This window comes from Ascidia mentula, chromosome 1, assembly GCF_947561715.1.
Source record: "Ascidia mentula chromosome 1, kaAscMent1.1, whole genome shotgun sequence".
Classification (NCBI taxonomy): Eukaryota; Metazoa; Chordata; class Ascidiacea; order Phlebobranchia; family Ascidiidae; genus Ascidia; species Ascidia mentula.
The window spans coordinates 23886716-23910072 of NC_138566.1; the positions used below are offsets into that span (position 1 = coordinate 23886716).

A 23357-nucleotide genomic window follows, 5' to 3' on the forward strand; every position below is an offset into this window, starting at 1 on the left:
TAAACGTTATGAAAATGGAAAAGTGATCGAAGGATTTTCATTTAACTGGTAAATTTTTAATGTAACAAAAGATAGAATTAAATTTCACATACAATATTTTTCCATTTCCTTGAATACTTAATTGTTTATCAGGAAAACTAATCCAACAATCCTAATTGTCCACTGGACAATGGAATATGAACAACGAAGCAAGCAATTAAGATATGAGCGTTCATGATTATTTCAAAAGACGCTTTCATGTATTCTCGTTGTTTGGCGGCGAATCTAATCGCAGAATGCAACAGACATCGTCAGCATCGGATAAATATTGTAACGATTGCAATCAATTGTTAATGAACACACCGCTGAGTTTCTATGGGAAACAACGCTCAACACTGCAATTACACAAATCCTAATCCTTCCCATTCCACTTGTCCATTGTGCGCGCGCTGCCCAGATGACCCCATTGTGACGTAACACACAGGGGGTAGGCAACAAACAAGACATTGGTTTTTAGACCTAATTTTGCCAAATGATGAAATTGCGCGTTTTCGTGAAATTAGCGCTGATGACGGTGTTTGTGACGTCACCGTTAGATCATTCTTGTTGTTGTGGTTGTAGAATTAAGTGGAGATCTCCTGTTTCTCACTCCACGGAGTCAAAAACAGAAATTTTATTGTTTGCTGACTTCGTATATTTGTAGTTTTTCTTCCAAAAATGGTTGACACACATTTGGTTGCGCGTCCTGACGTAAAATACGCCCCGGGCAGCGCGAGGACCCGCTTCGTAATATGGAAACTTATAAATGTAAATGTGTACAACGAAAGTATGCTGATCATTTAAAACGTGCGAAAATTGTTCTATTTTCGAATTTGTTGTTCATTGTTTTTTTTTATTATTTTTATCATCATACAACTACATAATATTTTGTGCACTGGTTTCTTATAACAGTTATCTATTTTTGATTATTAAATGTCCCTATCTGGTATATTGTTTTTTCGACTTGGAAATAATCAGGACAAATTATTTTGATCCAACTTTGCTGCTATGCCACTTTAACCTTATGAAAGGTATTTGTTAGCTTGCAATTGATAATTTGTGTTGTTTAAATATATAAAAAAGAAACAGGATTTTCTGACAACCCCACCAAAATTTTATTTCCGTCATGTTATGACTTTGGGAAATTCGATTTTCTCAACAGTTCTGCCACGGCGGACAAAAAATATGCAGCACGCGCCAATAATAAACTGCCCTGGATGTTTTTGTTGTGGATTAGACGGAAGTTGTCGTAATTTCCAGGCGCCCGACGGTGGTTATTCGTCTTAAGACCCTCTAAAAACGCACAGTTTGGTCGCTTGACAGTGGCGGTAATGGACGCGGATCGGACACTAATTAACGGCTGTTTTGAGTCTAGCAGGATCTACCATCATCCGCTTATACAATTCGTTGTTGTTTTAACGCATGCGGGCGTCAAGGAATCTCCCAATCTTGTCAATTCCAGTATTCGATGCAACACACAGAAAAGCGAACCTAAAATGTACATGTGTGTGACCGAATGCAAAAGTGATAGAAACCTTACTGTATATGTGTGTGAACAATTTAGTTTGATGCCCTGGACCTTCCCGCAGGCTGCAACAAAGACACATTTAAATTTCATTGCGAAAAAATGAGTGTTTGCTGGAAGCCTACATAGGCAAAATGGCGTCTTTGTCAGTTTTACTACGAATGTCGCTGATGGGACATTTCAAATACCAAGTTTCTCGCTGGGTGCGACGTCCTTGTATGTTTATCGTTTGAGAAATTTATCAGCCGATATATTACTCCACAACAACCCATTTGCTATGCACTTTATTTGAATCATTGTGTTATTTAACAGCGGTTTTTGAACGGGTAAAATTAATTCGCGTTGCCTCCAACCGCATGGACAAAAACGCTGGTTGACTACTTGAAGCGCGAACAGCAGAGTAAAGTGAAATTGTCTTTTTGACCATGTAACAGTGCTGAGCATGAACAAGTATGTGGCATTTTTCTGATTCTGTTGACATTGACGTTCAAACCGCGGTTTGTCGTGAAAATTATGTGACTCGCAGAAGCTGCAATGAGTTTATTGTATATCGACGATCGAAACGTGGCAATTTTGTGGACAGTTGCCGGCAAAGTCGTTCCATACGAGCGTCACCTTAATGGCAAACACTCCCATTGGAAGCCAGAAACGTGATCGGGAGAAGCCGCAATTTACGTCGGTTTGGCCAAAAATTTCTGTTATTGCGGCAATTAGCATTGTCATGTTTACCGCTGCTTGGCAACGGGTCGTTCCTGATTGGCTCGGGGAGAAATTAACGGGATTGTGAAAAGAAGCTGCCGGCCGCCACTCTAAGGATAGGATGGAATTGGACCACCGATTCCCTGAAGTGGATTGCGTGAAACTTTAGGGATCTATAAAAAGAACTGATGATGCTGATTAGCGAAACATGTTTTCCTCAAAATAAAACATCGTTTTGACACGAGGTTTTTTATGTTGTAATTTAAATGTAAAAGTTTCTACGTATGCCACGCACACACAACAAATGGCGTTTGATGAAGGTTGAATTTAGGAAGAAAATTCTAAAATATGAAGGAATACATTTAGCTACTATTTGGTTTGAAGCATGTCTGCTAAGTCTTTGGGGGTTTCTTGTCAACTAAAATAACCTTGCAGTGTTCCGCGGATGGAAAAGTTTTGTAAACACTAATCTACACTGAGTATGTACAAACGTATGATTTTAAAAGATGATGCAGACTTCACAGAGTTCGTACAACAAAACCAAACAGTTACCACTTAAACACATAAAAAACTTTGTTGGCAACAATGCTTACGGTATTATTTGTTCCAATCGTCGTATAACTACATTGACCACCAGCCACTTTTGGTGAGAAGAGAGATTCCATTTTTCACCACCAGATAAAATCGCCCAGGATATTGTTACAGCTGTTGTCAGTTCCAAGATTAATTGCTTTGGACTCTTTATTTTTTGTTGTCTGCAACCAACCTAAGAAGCAGCAGTATCAATCCACCCGCCCATACCAGTAGAAGTTGTTGTTTCTTCCGTTTGTGGGGGGGTTGAAAAATCCGTTTTGTGGGGGTTGAAAAGTCTAAGCAATGAACTACACTCTTATTATTTTTCCTTCGGTGCCTCCTATGGTCCAGCTTGCATATATGTGTAAAGGGATGTTATTGATATTTATCTTTTGAATAAGATAAACTCATACGCTACGGAGGCATGATAACATATAGGTTTCTCCGTAAGGTTGCACCTAGTTTGGTGCCCAACGGATGACGGTGATTGTATAGTCACCACAAAGTGGAAGTCTTTGCTTGGCCGTTTGGTCAGCAGTCGTCTGATAGTCACACCAGCTGCACTGATGAGAACTTCTAAGTCGAAACAGTGGCCATCTGTCTGCAGCTTATACACAATATAGTTGTATTCTTAGGCCAACGTCTTTGATATTTGAAGAAAAAAAATCACGCCAAATAATTTATTTCCAATGATGTGTGCGCAGGCTTTGTTATTAGGATACAATTTTCTTTAACCTGTGGGCCCAAGTGCACTCCCATCTACTTGGCTCTGTAGCGACACGTCGCGGCTTCAATTTTCTTTGTTAAACCTACGCTGTGGTTTTATATTCAGCAGCATACTTAGTATGGATAATATGTATTTCTTTTAGTTGGGTCTCGTAAAGCGCAGTTATTAACCAATAAGCACGGTTTGTAATTTTAATGCCGCAAGCAAGTTAGGGTTATCAACAGTTTTTTTGTTTCTTACATATTATTTTTGACAGTTGTTTAAATAACAGACTAAAATATTAATTTTAGTGCAGACTGAAAAAATGTTTAATATGAACTTGATCACGAAAAAATAATTGTGTCCCTGAATTAAATACTATAGCATCGGTAAATGAAATATTACCGTTGCAACTCGTCATGTAGCCATATTGCTTAGAAATATCAAGATAAAATGCAGTAGGACAACGATTTATTCGAAAATTTCTTTATCTGTGAAGAAATAATCAATATTATTTTTTGATTCTACGCTTGAGCGAACACAGATGGCAAACGCCTTCGCGGTTAAATTTTCCATCGATTCCGGGTGTTCAATTGGTTGAGACAGTTCACCACACCCCGAGGATATGGCGCAGTGTTTGTACTTGCAAATAATTTCTCTTTTATAAAATGATATGGTGCTTATAGAAGCCAATGATGGATATGGAATTAGAGAACATCGTTGCCAATACCGTCTACCTAAAAGCAAGAGAAGGTACGTTAGTATTTTGTGATGTTAACGCCGACCCAAAGCTGTTCAAACAATCTTTGAGTTGAGGAAATGCAACATTCTTGGGGAAAAAATTATTTTTCGCCAAAGTTACCTATTTTTTGGGAATTTTTAGCTCATCTATGCCATAAACATGCATATTTAGTTCATCTACATAAAATTCATTTGCAAAAAAGTGAATCTAGCATGTATATAAAATGTTATTGTATTAAAATTAGTGGTGCTGCAAAATCAGAATTGCAAAATTTCAACAAACACATCACACCGGTTTGGAAGATTTAAATTTTTTCTTTTAACAATTCTGCTCTGTTAAACCAATTGCTCCAATACACTGTGTTATCTTTGGGCCATGTTTAAATTGATGTAGTGAGAAGAATCTTTTCACAGACATAATAAATTTTAGTTGTATCCCCACAATAGACGAGTCTACACACCGTCTGCTTGATTAACTTTCTCTGAAAGAAAACTCTGACAAGTTATGGATTTTCCAATACATGCTGTGGGCACAGCTTGAACTATTATGGTTAATTAACAATCAATACTACTGAAAAGAGAAACACCAGCTCATTTTAATGTATTTTGTTCATTTCACACAGGATTAGGGCAGCTCTGTAGATGTTTGTTTCTCACATAACCATAAACGCCATTAAGTTTAAGAAATTGGTGCCATGAGAGAGTTTGGACCTCATTTGCAATGAAAATAAGACCTGCTGCTTCTGTTTGAAATTGAATTGGGTTTAAACCTGTTAATTTCAATGCCAAACTTTTGTGTCAGTGTTTTAATTGTTAGGTTTAGTGTAATGCCACTAATACACCACCTGTAAGAGTTAAAAATGAAACATGGCAATGCATATGGGGTACAAATTTTCTAACAAAATTAATGTTTTACATGGTCAACTGCAGTTTCATCAGGTATGCAATCTGCATGTATTCAGTTTTATGTTTGTGCTGTGGTTTTGCATGCAATTTATTAAGGTTCTCCATTTTTATCAAGGCAGTTTTCCAAATATGAGTGAACTGATAGTTTGTTGTGCTATTTCTACTGTATATGTATGTGGACTTGAATTCTTGAATGTTTGTTTGTAAAATCTGTGGTTGTTTTGTCTTTCAAAGACCGTTTGCATGGTTGGTGATCATCAAAGTTGGCATTAAACTCCATTTGCGGTTGCTAATCAGTTTAGAAAATTTAGTCATTTGAACATTTATTGTGTTGACAGTATCAGTTTAAATTAAACAGAAAAATTTGATTTTTAATGTAAATGTTGTGATGAATGAACAGCTGACTGCAATGATTCTGTTATTTTAAATGACCAGCATGAATTAGTTACCAATCGTAAGGTGTAGACACTGTGTCACCAAAAGCATGGCTATGTTAAATACCTTTGAAATGCCCACGTCACATATCATAGTTTACCTGCAAAAATCCAATGTTTGTCACTAAACAGTGTATCTGCAGTTTTGCCATTGTTGTGGTTGTATATACAGTTTTGTAAAATTATCAAATTGTCGCCTAGGCGGTGGAGGTAAGAGGAAAGGAAAAAGCAAGAAATGGCGTGAGATGCTGAGATTCCCCCACATTAGTCAGACTGAGGACATACGGCGAACTATCAGTACGTATTTGTTTCGGGTGCTGAAAAACAAATTTCCAATCCACAGCATGTTGTATAAACTCATGCACTGTCTTGCTGTTTTTTTGTATAAAAGCCTATGAGCACCAAATTATAAAAAACAATGATTTTAATTGTTTAATAGCATGCCATTGGAGGTACATATCTATTGGTTTGAAACTGCCTGTATGAATAAACAATGATGCGATTTGTTCCAAAGTAATTATCTATTTATAAAGTAATTTGCCTGAACATTACAGAGAAAGACTACACTTACATTTGTGAGGATCAACCCATCGGCCAACGGCTCTTTGAACAGTTCTGTGCCACTAAGCCAGAATTAACAATATGCAGAGAATGCCTTAAGCAAATGGTCAGTGGCATGTCTATTTTGTTCTGAGGAATTTGACATTGTTTTTTATTCAAATGTCCACCTTAAAGAGTCAATGAATGTTGTAATTGACAGGCATGTGTTGTAATGTTTTTGTCTTAATTTAAGTCACTGATCTGAATTTGTGTACATTCGAAGTTAAAGCCTTGCATACATAATTTTTTTTGAATAATAACAGATTGATTGCAATAGGAGAACGCTGAATCTTTTGTAAATGGCATTCATGTTTGTGGCAACCTAGCCACATATTTATCATTTATGAGATGACATATGTTGCATGCCTAATGATTTATTCATTTGTTGGGCAGCGGGATTATGAGGAAACGCTGTGGGAGGAGAGATGGACGAAGGCACAGAGCATTTACAACGACTTTCTGAAAGACAGAGTATGTTGGTTCCTGTTGATCACTATAATGCTTATGAATATATATTTGCTATAACATTCCTGAACTTTAACTAAAGGTACAGTCGAAAGCTAATTTAAAATTTCTTGCTACCCGAACACATTCTGCTCCTTTGAAAACACTAAATTACAAGTTAACGTCCCCATGGGCTGGTCGCACATTTATTTTCCGGAGTAGTTTAATGACCAGACATTGCGCAACAAATGCAAGTGGTCCACAGCACCTAGTGTTGAGCGACTGGTGGTGAATTGGCAGTCAATTGCCTTCAATGTTTCCTTTGTAGTATGCTTGTCAGCTTGCCAACGGTAGTTAAGCGACCTTATGTGCTTCGCACAACAGATGTAACTGCTCAACAGCCACCCTACCCTGTAATGTATGCAATTATTGCTTGGTGATTCCAATACCAGTGCTGAAGTAATCAAGGTGCAATAGATAACAAGTTTTATGACACATTTAGGCATGTGGATTGCGGCAAGTCAAAAAATCTATGTCTGGTGGTAAAGGTCGAACAGCATTTTGCCATCAACATTTCCCAGGATGTTGTGGTTTTTTGCTTTAAGCAGGTTATCTGGTCCATACGTGCTCTGCCGAACTGTTGGTCTTTAATCATTGGACTTCCTTTTAATGACAGCGTGCGTATATGCCACCCATTAGGACAACTTGTGTTGCAGTAATGCAGCCATGTATATTTTTAGACTAAAAGGACATTACCCAGGTTATTGAGTACTAGGCTGACAATGGATTATAGTGATACTAGGGCGCACAAGTGCAATGCAAAGCTAAGTGCCAAATATAGCTTGTTGGCAAACACAATTGACTCTTAACTCTGCAAACATATACAGCACCGATCACTGATTCACAATCTCACTTGTTGAATATTAATTTGATAGCTTTGTGATGTCACAGAGGGTGCTTGTGTGTTTTATATAAGGCTCAAGTGCTTTTTGAAATTATCAACAAAAGCTTTAGTTATAGCACTACCTCTCATAAGGCTACCCAGCCATATGGTGATTGTTATGGTGCACAACTAAATACAAAGAAAACTTATTAAAAACATATATAAATGAATGCCCTAACCCATTGTTTTGTAGTTGAATCAGCCTGTTAGTTAATTTAAACCTTGTAAAGAGCAATATGGTACCCTCCACCTTGCTGATAATGTTTGAGATCCAGAAGGTATCGGCTGTTTTGTGGCATGTTTAGAGGACAACTTGATGGCTGTAAATGACAATAAAGCAATTAGCAATGTATACATATAAATATAAAACAATGAACAAATACTCATTTAATTTGCCCTTTTACAGTCGGACCATCTGCTTTCAACTACGATCACAAAAGAAATGGTTGAGGGCATAGAAGAGAGATTAAAATCACCGCCGTCAGAGGAATGTGATCAAGAAGAAAGTCTCAGCCAGGATTTGTTTGCAGAAGCTTCAAAGTAAGATTTAAAAGTGCCCTGTCTGTAGTTACAAGTTCATCCAATTCAGTATAGCTAATTTCTGGACAAAATGATAGTAATTTAATTTGGTTAACCACAAATACACATAATTTTTAAGCAATTAAATGACTGCATTGGAAAAAATCATTTGTGTTACAGAGTAAAAATAAATGGAACTTTCAAGAAACACTTTACTAATGCTTTGTTTAGTGTGTCACTCAACAAATTTCTTTAAAAATCCAAACATTAGGCATCACTAAGCTTTGTGGTTTTGTCAATCCAAGCTTGACAAAAACTTTTGTTGTCTATTTTAGTGCAATAACCAACTACCTCAGCGGTCAGCCCTTCCAATCGTTTTTAGACAGCATGTATTTTTCAAGATTTGTGCAGTGGAAGTGGTTGGAAGGGTGAGTTATGACGTTGTTTTATGTTGCTTACTGTGCCATCAAGCTGTATGCAAATTTATAGGCAGACTTTTTTTAGTGATAGTTTTTCTGGCTACCTCTAGCTAACAGTGGAGAATCATGATTTAATCCTTAAGTTCCTAACTTGAAAGCTCTCATAAAGCTTTAAAACTGTGTTGTACGTTAAATTGCAGACAAGCTGTGACAAAAAACACATTCAGGCAATACAGAGTTCTTGGAAAGGGTGGATTTGGGGAGGTAAGCATGTTGACATTGTTGATACTCATACTGATCAACTATTTGGTTGTAACCCTTATTATATAATGTGGGGCCGTTTGTGTGCCCGAACATTTTGTTGTGTGGATGTGAGAGAACCATGACTTCCTGGGTGCTCTTCCAGGCCATTGGGCTCAACAAAAGCGTACTGGAGCACAAAACATATGTGCTTCTGTTCGTAAAGTGCAAGAATACATTGTTTTGAGCTACACTCCCTCAACCTTTAGTAATATATATACAATTTAACTCATAATCAGACAAAGTTTCTTTCAACTGCAATTGGTCATTATCTATTTACATTATAATAGTGGTTTGTAACTTTCAGATTTTATTTTCCATTCCTCAGTTTTTATCATGTCAAGCCAACTTGGGCCAAATGATAGAATTTGAAATCATTAAATTTTCATTGTGTTTTTAAAGGTCTGTGCCTGCCAGGTCCGAAGCAGTGGTAAGATGTACGCCTGTAAGCGGCTAGAGAAAAAACGCATCAAGAAGCGAAAAGGAGAGACCATGGCTCTTAACGAGAAACAAATTCTGGAATCAGTGAACAGCAGATTTGTGGTAGGTCTCAACGTTAGTCCTTGTTACTTCCAACAACTTTTTTGTCAGTCTACTGGTTGTACCAACAAAAATTTTGTAGTTCGTTTAGTAAAAGAAATGATTAGTGGTTGTCAAATCAACGTGTTGTGTTTAAGCTCAAGTTACACTTGTTATGGGTATATGCTTGTGTTCCATACTGAAATATCCTCATCTAGTATAACATCACAAAAAGTATTTGACCAAACTACCCTTTCTTGTCCATGTTCTGCACTAGATAGTGGTTTTATACATTTTATGTTTTAGGGACTTATTCCCCAAGGCCTTGAACATTATTAGAATGTGCCAGATACCGCAGAGATAAATTATTCATGCATGTTCGTAGCATGAGAGATTGCATTTGACTTGCCGTCAAAGTTCATATCTTATCTAGTGGTTTGCCTTTTCTGTTACTGTGTAACCTGGTTTCTTAAGCAGAAACCTGGTTCTTAAGCAGAACTGGAGAGGCAAAAGTGTTGTCAAATGGTCCAAATATTGGTTTCATTATACATGTTTAAAACTGTCAATATAATGGGCGTACCTGGGCGTTTACAGCTGTTTGCGGAATCAGCTACTTCACCTATATATATGGTTAATATTGATCATTAGTAAATGGCTATTTTAGCTTTATAAGATCATACGTAAAGCCTGTCAGTACCAGCATTAAGGAGAAAGTTTCCATGTCACAGTTGGCTTCTAACATCTGGTATTAATATTCAGCCCTGATGTCATGTCAAAGTTAATTTAGCGTTTCCGCAGACTGCCTTGTAGCTCTAAGCCTTGAACTAATTGACTTATCTTGAATTGGTTATTCAAATATAAACTTGCTGGAAACCAAGGGGACCAGGAAAATGGTTAAATTAAAGGTTATGTTTTGCCAATTTAATGTGCATGACGTTGTCTGTGAAACCAGGAAAGAAAGCGATATAACAACACAATATCATGTAACATAAGTGACATTGTGGTATATATAGTTTTTCTGAGTAACTTTTGTTCTGTGGAATTTGTGTTGAAAAAATGGCACTCGTGACCATTAACAGTGCAAATGTAGATAATTTCAATACACTAGTCACTGAGTGGGCCCACCGAAATAGTTCGTCATGTCAATAGTCAGTGCAGTTTGTAACATGACACTTGCCTTGTTAGGTGAGCCTCGGTTATGCTTACGAAACAAAAGATGCCCTCAATCTCGTTCTCACAATTATGAATGGCGGTGATTTAAAGTTCCACATACACAACATGGGCGAGCCCGGCTTCGACCTGGATCGTGCCATCTTCTATGCTGCGGAAATTACTTGCGGATTGGCTGACCTGCACAAGCAGAGGATAGTTTACAGGTCTCTATGAATGAAGTGCTCTTGGAATTTTAAAGTTTGTCATAATTTATCACCAAAAACCATCTGTTTTTACCGCGGTTGCAACACTTAATGTTGACGTTAAATGATGTTATGCAGTAAGTTTGTAATTAGTTCTTACTGATGCAATGTTTTTATTAAAGCATATGCAGTATTTTGTGAAGCTATAAATCCATTATTATGTAATGCAACCCTAACAGAACTAATGAAAGACATTTACTGGCACTGATGAGACAATAAGTTTCACTCTAGCGTCTGAACATTACAAATTTTTTTTACCTGTGTGTTTATATCAGGGATCTGAAGCCGGAAAACATTTTATTAGATGATAATGGTAAGTTCCATTTCCTGTGTTGATTCCACCACACGACAGCTGGCTAAGACTGTTTTTTGTTAGGTCACATCCGAATATCTGATCTGGGTTTAGCTGTGAGGATACCTGATGGAGAGAAGATCAAAGGCAGAGTGGGAACAGTTGGCTACATGGGTATGTAATACAAATGTAATCTCGAAAACTATGGGATTTATGTAAATTATCTTTCTGGCTTGTTATTTTAACCAGATGCACTCTGACATGTCTTAATAGGTTCTCTGTGCTACTACTTGAAAGATCTTATTTAGATCTAATTATAAACAAAATTTAAACATTTTGCACCATTGGCTTTTGTGTTACACTCTAAACGTAAAAGTTTACAGGAAACATTATTAAAATTCTGGTTACTTTTATCAATAAAAGCATTCTGTGTTCTGGACAGTTTGAATATCCCATCACCATTAAATATTTTTTTTTTGTGTAACAGCTCCGGAAGTTGTTCGCAACGAGAGATATGAGATGAGCCCTGACTGGTGGGGTCTGGGCTGCATCATATATGAGATGATTGCTGGCCAAGCTCCATTCCGTCGCAGGAAAGAAAAGGTAAAAAGAGAGGAGGTTGACAGGAGAGTGAAGGAAGACCAGGAACCTTACAGCGAAAAGTTCACTGATGACACAAGATCCATTTGTTCAATGGTAGGTGTTTTAAAATTTTTTCAAGAGGTTTTAGTTTTATGTAGGAGTGAATTGCGGCCTGGGAGTAGGATTTCCAAGTCCTTTTCATAGGCTTTAATAAATTACCGGCCTTTTAAGATTTTCTTTGAATTAAATATGACAACGTGTCGTTTGTTTCAATTAAGCCGGTTTCACTAAACTTCTTGTTTGTCATTTTTTACAGTCTACTGTGCCGTATTCCTAAGCTTGTAGTTTAACACGACAAAGTACCAACGTAACAGCTCACTAGTGCAAGGACATAATTCTAGTTTTTGCCTCATATCAGAATTCTCGTTCTTCCGTGCTTCCAACGAACACTGGAAACATATTTTTTCCGCAACCTCGCGGCCCCGTCCAGGGCTTGCATGAAATTGATTTTCTGCCTTGTGTGTGGGTTAGGCCGTGATTTATGTGCTGGTGAGATCAAACGTAACCTGTCTTGCACAGCTCTAATGCGTTCATTCCACCTCAATTGGGGTGACTAATTGCGTTCTTTGCCATACATAAAAGCTCCCAGTCGGCTGGAATTAATTATTGGATTGTTCCGCTCGATGTCGATTCGTCTTGTTCCACTAACATTGTTTCGTTAAACTTGTAAGTGAATGTTGTAAGGTCGTTTCCAACCTCATGGTTTTATGTATGCATGTTTAATATATATATATCTGCCTACATATCGGTGTCATCTGCATAGACGTAATTTTTAAAGAAGACCGATGTTACAAGGTAATTAAAATGCCAGTCAAAGGCGACGCGTTGTCCTTTAAACGTCCTGCCAGTAGTAATACGCATACAATTATGAAAACCAAAACGTTTGGTAGCCCACGTTATTGAGCGAGAGCTTTCCCTCTGCTGTTGATTATCATCGGTTGACAGCAGATTTGTAATGCAAGAGACGAGAGCCGAATTGCAAGCTTGTGCTGGGCTTCCTGTAGCGTTAAATGTCATTGCCTTTGATTAAGGTCTTGCGTTTTTGAAGCTGTGAATACCACGTCAATGAATGCTTACCGCAAAACGCCCCTTTGGCTCCCGCGTATGTGGTGTATTAATATATCGATATTGTAAGATTGGTGTTCGGTTTAAGCCGTGTGAGAGTGTAGTGAACCTTTTGATTTCAACACAAAATCAAATTTGGAGTGTTTAAATCCTTCTGTGCACGGAAAAATATGTTTGTTTGCACCAGCAGTGAGCGACAGACCGTTAAAAATTGCTGAAGTCGACTTAATTTCTTGAAATCAAACTTCGCATTTCCTCATTTTCAAATCAGCCCGTCTGTAATTCGTATCTATCACGCGTCTGTAGTGGTATCATTACCACGGAGGCGGCCAGCATCCGTCTGTTATTGTTTTATTTGTTCGAGTAGAGAATTCGTTTAAAAGGAAGTGGCACGTTCCACTGTCGTGCCGTGACACAGAGACGCGGCTTGGATTGTTCTGTTGCCACGCGAATTATCCGCACCACAGAAGTTTGCTCTCAAAACTGGCCGATACCCTGCGCTACAGACATGCTAAATATGTAGTTTCACCTCATAGATGTTGTCAAGGTGGCGAAAATCAAAGACAGTAATACAGCATACGCCCAACCTCGAATATTAACGCGTTTCAGTCAACGCAACAGGTTGGGTGTATCTTGCATGTATGACTAGTGAAGCATCTTACTGCCCGATAAACCTGTACCCGTTAAGCACGTATTGAACGCATTCCTTCTTATTGTGCAGCTTCTGAAAAAGGACATCAGTGAGCGGTTGGGCTGCAGGGGCGGAAGTTGTGCGTCTGACGTGAAGGCTCATCACTTTTTTAACAAAATCAACTTTCGAAGATTAGAACGGGGAAATCCACCCTTTGGAAAGCCTCCTTTCGACAAGGTGCCCTTCGAACTAGACGTGAGTATTTCATTTTTCAGTAAAACGTTACGACTGGATAGACTTCCATGTAACATGGTACAGTGACTCCGACTTGTAAAGCAATTATCAATGCTATTAACGAGGAAAAGTGGCATAGGTTGTATTGTTTCACGGCAGTTTGTAAAGTTTGTTTTTATTTTGCCAGTCCGTGTAGCGAGACACTGTTGGTCTGCAAATTTAACGACCGCATTCCCCCGGAAATATGTAACAATTGCGGGCAGCAACAAAGGCACTAACGTTCTTTTCCTCGTATCGTGTCTGGCGCGGTGGAATGGGCCTCACTTGACGCCCCAAAGCCGCGCCATTCGTTCAGGCAAACCACAAACGCTTCCGTTTGGTCAAGGCTTTGCGGAATTCCATTCTTAGAACACCTAACCTCCTATCCTTGTGTATTTTTGCGGATTTTGACATGAGAATGACAAACTCTACAGCAAACGAACTTCGGCAGTATCAGCTTAGCACTTGCGTTTTTTGTGAATATTCGTTGGTCTGGACAGGCCGAGTTTCGTATAAAGCGTCGAATTCCTTTGCACCGAATTGGTGGCCGATTTGTTTTGTTCTCGAAATGTTGATCCGTTGCCCGGAACCATTCGAATCGGTCGAGTCGGTAACTGCGCCCCCTTACAGTTTTTGTATTCAACTCGCCGTTTCCGTATGTGCTGCCAGTGCTGGCGACCTCGATACAAAGGTGAACAACTCACACATCGCAATTTGCAACGCGCAAGTTTGCCACACGTCAACGTAACTTCCGCCATCAATCCGCCCTAATTGTCACTAATGCGCCACATTGTGTGAACACGCGCGCTCGAACGGCGGTCCTCCCCCTCCCACGCGATGTGCGTCACATCCTATCGCGCCGTGTGACGTCAGTGCTGTTACGTAGGGCACTTGCCAGTTGGTGGGCGTGATTGGAGCGGTCTCCGCTTAAACTGTTGTACTGGAAAGCCTGCATACGCGGTATGACACTGCATCTGCATGCAAAATATTTCTTCTCAGGGTATTGTTCGTTGTCACGAGTGACGTAGGCTCTTTGCCGGGAATTACAACGCCATTCACGTTTATATTTCAAACCGGTGAATTCTGGTTAGTTGGTAATTGTACTGGCGTTTTACTTGTGTTTATAAAACCACCATCATGGTTTTATAAAAAGACTACGCTGCTGTGTGGGTTTTAATTGTTGAATCACAACCATGGTGACGGAATACCGAAATATACTACCCTGTTTACGTTACAATGACTTCTGGGCATTTTCGAGGTTATGTTAAAATAACTCCGCCCCACGGATACACTCGGATGTGTTATCTCGCCGTCAACTTTGTGTAATGCTGCCATAGCCCGGAGATTAATGGACGTGATACAAGACTGAGGGGGTGTGGGGGTGCTTTTAATTGCATTGATCAGGGACAAATGGGCTGTCAGGTGGTAATGGGTGGGCGATTGTTGCATCGACAAATCGAACTCGCCCGACAGCGCCTGCAACCTCGGTCGAACGCATGTGGGAGCGAATATTGATTTGATTAACGGTTCGTGAATTATGCAGGGGCGACCTTTCGCAAACAGTACGCAGTACGCGCGCATTCGCGATTTTTTGACGGGAGTACTATTTTCCGACTGCGCACTTTGCCCTCCTGGTCACCACTGCTGTAACTCCACTTCGCCTGTCGCGGCTGCCAGTTGCACCCGGTACGCTGTGTGGAGAAAACGTTAATCTCGGTTAGTGAATTACTTTCCCTGGCCTAATATACAGCAGGTAACTCGACGTTACTCGTTCCGACTTCCGACGCTTCCGGTAGAATTCATACGTATTTTTAGACCTGGGCCTGATTAAGGAAAATGCCCACGCGTCCCAATTCCCCAAATAGTCGCAGCAAAACCTAATCGATTGACTGGGAATCGATCTTGTAACGGATTTGTAGCCGGGTTAGCGATGAGGAACACGTGCTAAAAAACATGTCATCCGTTTTAATTTGAAACTGGGGATTGTTTTTTAGCCGATAAACGGCTCTGTTCCTCTTAAATCGGTTTCTGTGTAGACTTTGTCCCGCCAACCGCCGTATCACTTCCGTAGTTGGAACTACTTGTTGTCCGTCTCTCTGAATTTATTTTCGCATTCAGCGTGAACAGCAAAGCCCATAAGCCTGTTGGTTCACTGTTGGCAAATTTAACGTTGAAACTTCATAAAAAAAAAACGTTTTAGATGTTTACACATGTGTATGAAATACTTCATTGTTTGTCGCGGAAAAACAACACCAGCTACTGTTGGCGTCATTTTAATGGCTGCGTTTCAGAAAACCTTTGAAACATCACCCAAAAAGCTAAACCGGCGTTATAAAGGCAATACTTGTATTGACGCGATACCCACCAATACATTTTGTCACCACACTGAAAAAGGACGCTGCAGTGTCTATGTTTGATTATTTATTGCGTGTCTGGCGCATGCACAGCTATTTCCTTGTCTATTATGTTCTGAATCGCAATTCATGCTTCATAATTAGTTTTTGGTGTTAATTTTTTTTTTAAATGTATAGCTTACAAGATCCAGGTAAAGTAACGTAAAGAGAAACAGGTTTGATTAAAACAGATGTCCGTCACCGCACACAGGTTGGGGAAACAGTGATTTAAACCCTGTATATTCCTTTACAGCCTCACGCCGTCTACGCGAAAGATGTGCTCGACATTGAACAGTTCTCAACAGTAAAGGGGGTGACTATCGACGCCAAGGACAGCGATTTCTACGCCAAGTTTGCAACCGGTTCCGTGTCCATACCGTGGCAAAATGAGGCAAGTGATTGCGGGTTTCTTAAGTGTGTAGCTAGTTGTGAATGTGAACGTTTGCGGCACCAATCAAACTGACTTGTAAGTTCATTTTCTGCCATGCTTCGAATATTTTTGCGGGCAATGTCTGTTCGTATTTTTAGGCCCTGTTTTTTTGCCTGGGTTGAAATTAAGACGCTTGCTGAGAAGGCGCTTGGTGTGGAAATAGAACGCCCAAAAAAACTCGGTTCGCGAGATTCGCGTCGTCAGCGTTTCGATCCACTTTTCGAGCGCATACGAAGAAACACTTGCCTAAAAAACTACTAACTTTTGGGGTTGAAATGTAAATCTCTTTCTTCAAGCGCCAGTCGCGGTTACCTAAGGTTCACAAACTCATTACGAACTGTATTCACTTCAACATTCGATGCAAAGCAAAATCCTACATCGTTTAACATTCTAATTTCATCAGTAATTAAATCACCCAAAAATAGCAGAACTCCTGATGACCGTGGGTAGACATCAGATTGCTGTCAAACGTAATTCTTGCACTTAAGCTGACCTCGAGGGGTGAACTGAAACGTCATTTAACTGTTTTGTTTTCGGATCGTAACAAACAAGGGACGCATTCTGCTTGCGCTTCAATCATTTCGTCGTTTTTTCCGGTAAAAATAAGCAATTTTTAAGAATATAAATGATGATAACAGTCGGTATAGTTGTGTTAGAAAATATTGTTCGGAGAAAAGCTCAAGGTTGATGAAACAACAACTGCTTTACCTGGTGGCTCATTCTTTGAAAAGCGCAGACGAAAGAGTATCCAAATGTAGAAAAAGGTCATTTGCAAATTGAACAAAACGTTACCGAAAATAACGCATCACCGAACACTGAACTGCCAATTTCAGCATCTATCACCGGAATTGACGTCATCCACGTCATTTCTTTGCCATCACCGTGTAAAAAATAAACGCAAATGCAGATGAGAACGATCATACAAGCGCAAGGCCGCATCCAGGTGTCTATTAACGGAATGTCTGCGAGTTATTTTCGGCCTCAAAAACAACTCTGTTCCCTTGAATTTGACACCGATGATGCGCCAACCACGCGTTCAGCATGGCTAACTCTGATACGAATGCGTAACCAAGGTTTTTCCCTTACACAATTAACTCGGTTTAACTTGGTCGAATGAATTGGTATGGTTTGGTGACTGAGCACTTTATGTTTCTCGAGCGAAACTTGTTTTCTGGGCACCACAAAACGCGTATCTCCTTCGTCTTTGAACTGGAGAAAAAACATAACCGATACGGTTTAATGTGAGTCTTTTTTTAAGTTAGCTTGAAGTGTTCTTTTAATTTATGTTGATGCATTTTCCTGCAAAATTGTAGTTGCATTTGTAACACATACGTCCAATTATAGTATACGTCTTAAAATAGTTGCCAACGCATTTACGCAATCTTTGTACACAAAGAGTAATGTTTTTTCGTCCCGCGCTAAGCATTCCGCATAACACCCTGTCATCTCCCCCCCCACAGGTTTGCGAAACTTCAGTGTTCAAAGACTTGAACGTGTTTTCGGAGGATGGCGGTCCCACAGCCGATCTCATCCCCTACGACGAACAAACAAACCCCAACAAGAAAGGTTTTTTTAGTCGACTTTTCGGTCGGCAGGTTAGTACCACACAGCCCTCACCGTTAGCACGCCATGCATGCTCCTAGTCCCGTTGTCACGGGTTACATTTGCTTGTGGGTCTGCTTTGACGTCAGTGTGTGCGCGCGCGCGGCTCCTTTGAACCCCACCTTCTTTCGGCCAGGGCTTCCTTTCTGCATATTCGCTTTTAGTTTTGTATGCGGTATAGAAGAGATGAAAAACTTTCAGTAGGAACACACCAAAGTTCAGCAACCCCTGGCACGCCAAGTTTTAATGACACGCCGAATGATTTAAGAGTTTTTATTTACAGTATATTTCCAATACTGCATCAATGAAGCAGGTTAAACAGTGGCTAAATTGCTGGGAATTGTTTGAATTTGCCCATTATAATTTATATATTCACACAAAGACAAAAAATGCAAAAATTGGTCCGTGTCGTTTGAACGGCAACTGTAACACACAATCACTTGTCTAACGCGATCAGATTTGTTTGGTTATTAACTGGTATTCCGTCGTATGTGCAACGCCAGTTCTTGTGAATATAGCAAAAAGCATTTTTTTATTAACTGTGCTTTTGTAACAGAAACCAACGTGACCCATAGGGCGAAATAGAAATTCCCAGAAAGACCCGACCGTTGGTCGTGTTTTGCAACACTTGTAACCCCTCCAAGCGCGTTTGGTCTGCTGGGAAAACAAACGGTTCAGCTACGCTCGATTCCCTTGAATAAACCTATAAAATATCGGTTGTGACGATAACAATCTCAGTTCCTCTGTCGCCACCTACGTCAGCGCGTGTTTGCCGACGCCCCTGTGACGTCCCACCTCGTGGGGTCGATAAAGTTGGCGCGGAGGAACCACCGAAACCAATTGTTCGCCGCGCGAGCTTGCGCGTGGTAAAACATTACCAGAATCAAGGTGACGATCGCTTTACGTGAATCGATGCGATTAACCGGCGAAAAAGTCGTTCGTGCAATGTTTGCCATACACGCCCCGGTGCGCTCGTGTTGTTTGCTAATCCAAAAGCGTACGTCGTTCTGTGATCGGGGGGTATTTTTATAAGGTGCAAGCATTTTCGTGGACTTTCGATGGTGGCATGGACGTCAGTATTCTTTGTGTATGGCACAAATGAGGTTGCCGTATTTCCGCTTGGCGCTCTACAAAATCGGATTTTTGTATCAGATTGGTCCAAAAGTTAAATATTCAGTTGTGGCGTTATGTATTTTATCTTGGGCATAGCGTTATAGGTAAAATCGTTTGCGAAAAATTTGTGAAATGGTTAAACTGTTTACGCCTAATTATTACAACAAGAAGTGTTATTTACCCAAAGTTATGGCGAAATTTATCTGGCAGTAACCTAGATACGCTATGAGTAAGGTTGATTTTCAATTTAGTTTTGCAAACCATCTTGGAATCTTGATGTACGGCGAGGTTCGCTCCAACGAGCGTTATGATAAATTCACCGTTGCACAAAAAACGCCCTATGTATTTTAACCTAGCTGTAATTCGCCGTGACCTGGTTTGGCTTCAATACATCAAGGTACACGACACAGTGTAGATGCAGTTGATCGTGCGGCGTGGATCGTACACAGATATGCAAATTTGGCCACTTTTTTCTGACAGATCTTTTAACGTCATCGCAATAGCGGCTGCGAGAATAATTTAGGTCTAACTCGAACGGTTTGGCGTGATATCATTGCACATTATCTGCCCTAAAGATAATAATTGGAAGGTAATTTCTTATTATTAAATGCTATAATTTAGGTTTTTCGCTGCAATTGAGTGCTTATGCCGCTAAAACAACATACGGGCTATTTACTCAGTCTGAACCAGTAAAGTCGGAAATTTATCGTACAAACGAGCCAATATATCAGTCAATATAGCAATATAAACATCTGCTCTTCAGAATCGTTTAATCGAAGATTTAATAACGCACAACGCAATCTTAATCGCCATCGCTATAATGAAAGCTCGCATCTATCTATTGGCCGTCCCAACCTCCCATGCAGCAAACTGTTGGCCCTGCAGCTCCTCTGGTGTGCACGCGCGTGTTGTTTTGTCGCTGTTGAACCTCGCTGGCTCGCTTGCATCTTATTGTTGTGTTGTCGCATGCTCGCAAGTTACTCATCGCAGCTTGCGTAAGATCTTTCATACTCAACCACAATTGTTTTGTTCGTGATTGCTTGAACGGCCATGCTCGCTAAAAACGCCTGTTTTTAGTGGCTTGCTTGCTAAAGGCCAGGTTTGCTAAAATAGTCATTCTAGAACCTAACCTGAAGCTCACTTGCATCGCTTCCACTCATTAACTTCACTCATCAATCTAATTTACCCAATTGCAGAAGAAACTTTTTCAATACCGTTGGGCACGACTGCCTTCTGTGATAAATTTCAGTCAATATCTCTCTAACAATATAACGCACGATGGAAAATAAATGATAATTGGATACGACTTCTGCTATTCCAAGCACTCGTCCCGATTTACGTTAAAAAACACCAACTGGTGCACTGCGGTATTGAAAAGACTTCTTCAGCCGAATCAAGGATGAAGTCATCCCCTGCATTTCCTGTTTATTTCTTTTCCGTTGTAGTCTTGCTGCGGCTCGGAGGGCGACAAATGACGTACGTGGTCACGTGGGCGCACACCCGCAAACTCACGTCCAGGTGGCGGAGCGCGCGTGGTCACACACTACCCGATACCCCTCCCCCAGACAGAGCGCTCGCTCTCAACGGCGCAACGCCTCTAGTGGTTGCCCGCTCACTATAAATGTGCTTATGTTGGAACAGAAATCACGCGAGGACCGAAAGTCGGTCAGAAAAGAAACGAGGTGACGTTGCACGGAATCCCAAGTCACGTGTTTTGTGCTTGACGACGACGCCGTCGTCGCTGCGGCGCGGTTGCTAGGGAAACGGAAGGACAACTGAATTTTAGCACTCGCCCGCTCGCCCCCCAGTGTTTTTCGCTTATACTCCCCCATATTTTTTAAATCAGTTGAAGTTTTCCGTGAGCACAGCGTTCGATTGTTTTATATTTTACTCCCCCTCCCCCCCGAACTGTGACGAACTTTGTAGATTGTAGACAAAAACATATTTGTGGACATAATAACCGCTCGAAACATAGAATAAAGTCGAACTCTGTGCTCACGGTCGCGTGTAACGGTTTGTCACACCCCACGTTCTCCCTAGCCAAGGTGTTACACAAAACTTTAGAGAAACAAATAAAAAATGATTTATTTTTTGTGCCATGCATTTTATTTATTCGCGCCCAACACCTACACACGCACACAGACAGACACACACACATACCCGCCGCGCAGTGTTTGACACCCCTACCGCTCAGGGGAATTCCCCCACTACTCCCTCGTCCTATTGTTGTGTGCGTTACGTCACGAACAACTCTTACACAATCCCGTCGCACGCGGTCGGCTGTCGACCAATCAGCGCTCGTTTTTTGTCACGTGCTTGCCCCGGTCGGCCCGCGACCGCATTCGAAATCTCCCAATATTAGTTAAAATATCGTTTTGTTGATAACTTTCATTTTATCCTAGTTTTGATCCGTCGCACCTTCTTAGGCAATTCCGGGTCATCTTTGCGTATGTTTTCGAGCGCGTGTTGCTATGACAGCGACGGCTGCTGCTTGGTGATTGGTCGCCCAGGCGTCCAATCAACTTTCTCCCCGTATTCTCTCCACATTTTATTGTTACGCCTTCCTCGGGCGCCAGCATTTCGCCTCCTCGCCGTGAAATAAACGAAACTCCACCTTCTCGTCGAGGGGGAAGCCCCATCCTCTCGTGACGTAGTGTATATTGTGTTTCTACCTTTTCTCCCCGGGTTTCCCCCTTTTCGTTCTCTTTACTTTTTTGTTTTACGGTTAATCGTATTCTACTCAAGAAAGACAAAGAAAGTCCGGCAAAAGCGTCAACGGTGTTGTGTTGTGTTTTGTATTCATGTCAGGGTAAGCAGATGGTGGTCACACGGGAGTTTTTATTTTAGGCAGCCAAGATTTGCATGTAAACTTGGTTTGGCATCTGCTCTTAATTCACATCAGAGGAATAATTTTGACAAACAGTGAAAAAGTTCTGTTTTGGAGTGGATTTGCGGGTATAGGCTCAAATGACCATTTCTTAATTTGCCAAATATATGACTAGAATCGGTCACTGGCCTACCTCAACCGGAAGGTCAATTAAAACTGATTTAGGCATTCCAGACCCAAGTGCTGTATATATATATCAGGTTCCTTTATGCTGACAGAAGGTAGGGTGATTTAATCTCACAATAGAGCGCTTATGTTATGCTCAGGTTTACTGGAAAATTGACCATGGTTTTTAGTGGGTTTTTATTCATTTTTTAATAAACGCATCCTGAAACTGCCAGAAGTCGGCAGGGCTGTGGTAACTGTCCACCCATACCAGGCATCATCAAACATTTTTTTGCAAAGGGTGAGATAATAACAGTGGCGTTCGGGAGGCCGGATGTGTGAAGAAACCATGGTGTTATCACTGCCGGATGAACTAACCTATGACGGGGCGTAGTTTGGTTGACCCTGACCCATAGGCGTCGAAATTTTGACGTTTTGTGATATATTAAGGGTGAATTTTCCAGGTTTTAGAAACACACAAGAAACATTAATCAGTCGTACCGCCCTAAACATATGCAAACGACGCTAATTCCGTTTCGTGTCAGTTTGTTTTTATACCGAACCATGTTGTTATGGCACTAAGTTTCAAAAACTTTTATTATGGACCCCTTTACTGAAAGCGGCACATTTTTGTTTCACATAGTATAATGTATGTGTTTTTTCTAATAATAACTTTTAATTTAATCAAAATCCAGGGGTGACAATGCACACGTTGTCACCCCTAAATCGACGACTATGCCCTGACCTAAGCCACAAAATACACACTAGCCGCTCGCAAAAAAAACTGTATTCTTGAGCTTCAAAAACAATGAAAAAGAAACGGGGTTTTGTAAAAATCTAAACATGTTTTTTTCTCGGATACCTGCTCACCGAAATGACACTAAACGATAAGGCTAAGGAAATTTAGAGCTACCATACTTTTATTTATCAAAAAAGGGGGGGTATTTTCTAGGGGGTAAGTCGGGCGGCTGATCCTCGGTTATAAAAATGTTGTCTTTCGTAAGTTTTACCTATTCGTTGTCATAACCCATAGAAGGCCTGATGTAAGCTTTACTTTACCGTCGATTTCTGAATGCAATTTTATCAATTCTCCTCCCTTAAATCAAGGCAGGGCAAACCAGGTAAGTATGCGCGAGGATGTCACAAAAGGTCAAACTTGATTT

At 40.4% G+C, this 23357-nt stretch overlaps 1 protein-coding gene across 3 annotated transcripts; it reads left to right on the top strand.

The window, feature by feature from the left end:
* Positions 1–4123: 4123 nt before the first annotated feature.
* Positions 4124–21978, top strand: LOC145913519 (G protein-coupled receptor kinase 6-like). 3 transcript variants are annotated; one of them, XM_083001231.1, is made up of 16 exons: positions 4124–4274; positions 5804–5899; positions 6157–6269; positions 6596–6673; positions 7996–8129; positions 8444–8536; positions 8728–8791; positions 9230–9370; positions 10532–10722; positions 11037–11074; positions 11138–11227; positions 11541–11749; positions 13482–13646; positions 16311–16448; positions 17948–18082; positions 20648–21978. In XM_083001231.1, exons 1-16 carry the CDS (start codon positions 4214–4216, stop codon positions 20675–20677), a joined length of 1776 nt encoding a protein of 591 aa, XP_082857357.1. In that variant the 5' UTR covers positions 4124–4213; the 3' UTR covers positions 20678–21978. The 3 variants fall into 3 exon arrangements, with proteins under 3 accessions (XP_082857357.1, XP_082857349.1, XP_082857365.1); XM_083001223.1 differs by having other exon boundaries at positions 20844–21978; XM_083001239.1 differs by lacking the exon at positions 4124–4274 and adding an exon at positions 4341–5201 and having other exon boundaries at positions 20844–21978.
* The last annotated feature ends 1379 nt before the right edge of the window (positions 21979–23357 follow it).

Bases quoted from the DNA above. Each gene is read 5' to 3' on its own strand.
- LOC145913519 (XM_083001223.1), top strand. From the start codon at position 4,214: ATGATGGATATGGAATTAGAGAACATCGTTGCCAATACCGTCTACCTA. The intron at 6,270-6,595 runs GTCAGTGGCATG...TTTGTTGGGCAG, and splicing joins GAGAATGCCTTAAGCAAATG to CGGGATTATGAGGAAACGCT. The intron at 8,130-8,443 runs GTAAGATTTAAA...TGTCTATTTTAG, and splicing joins TTGTTTGCAGAAGCTTCAAA to TGCAATAACCAACTACCTCA.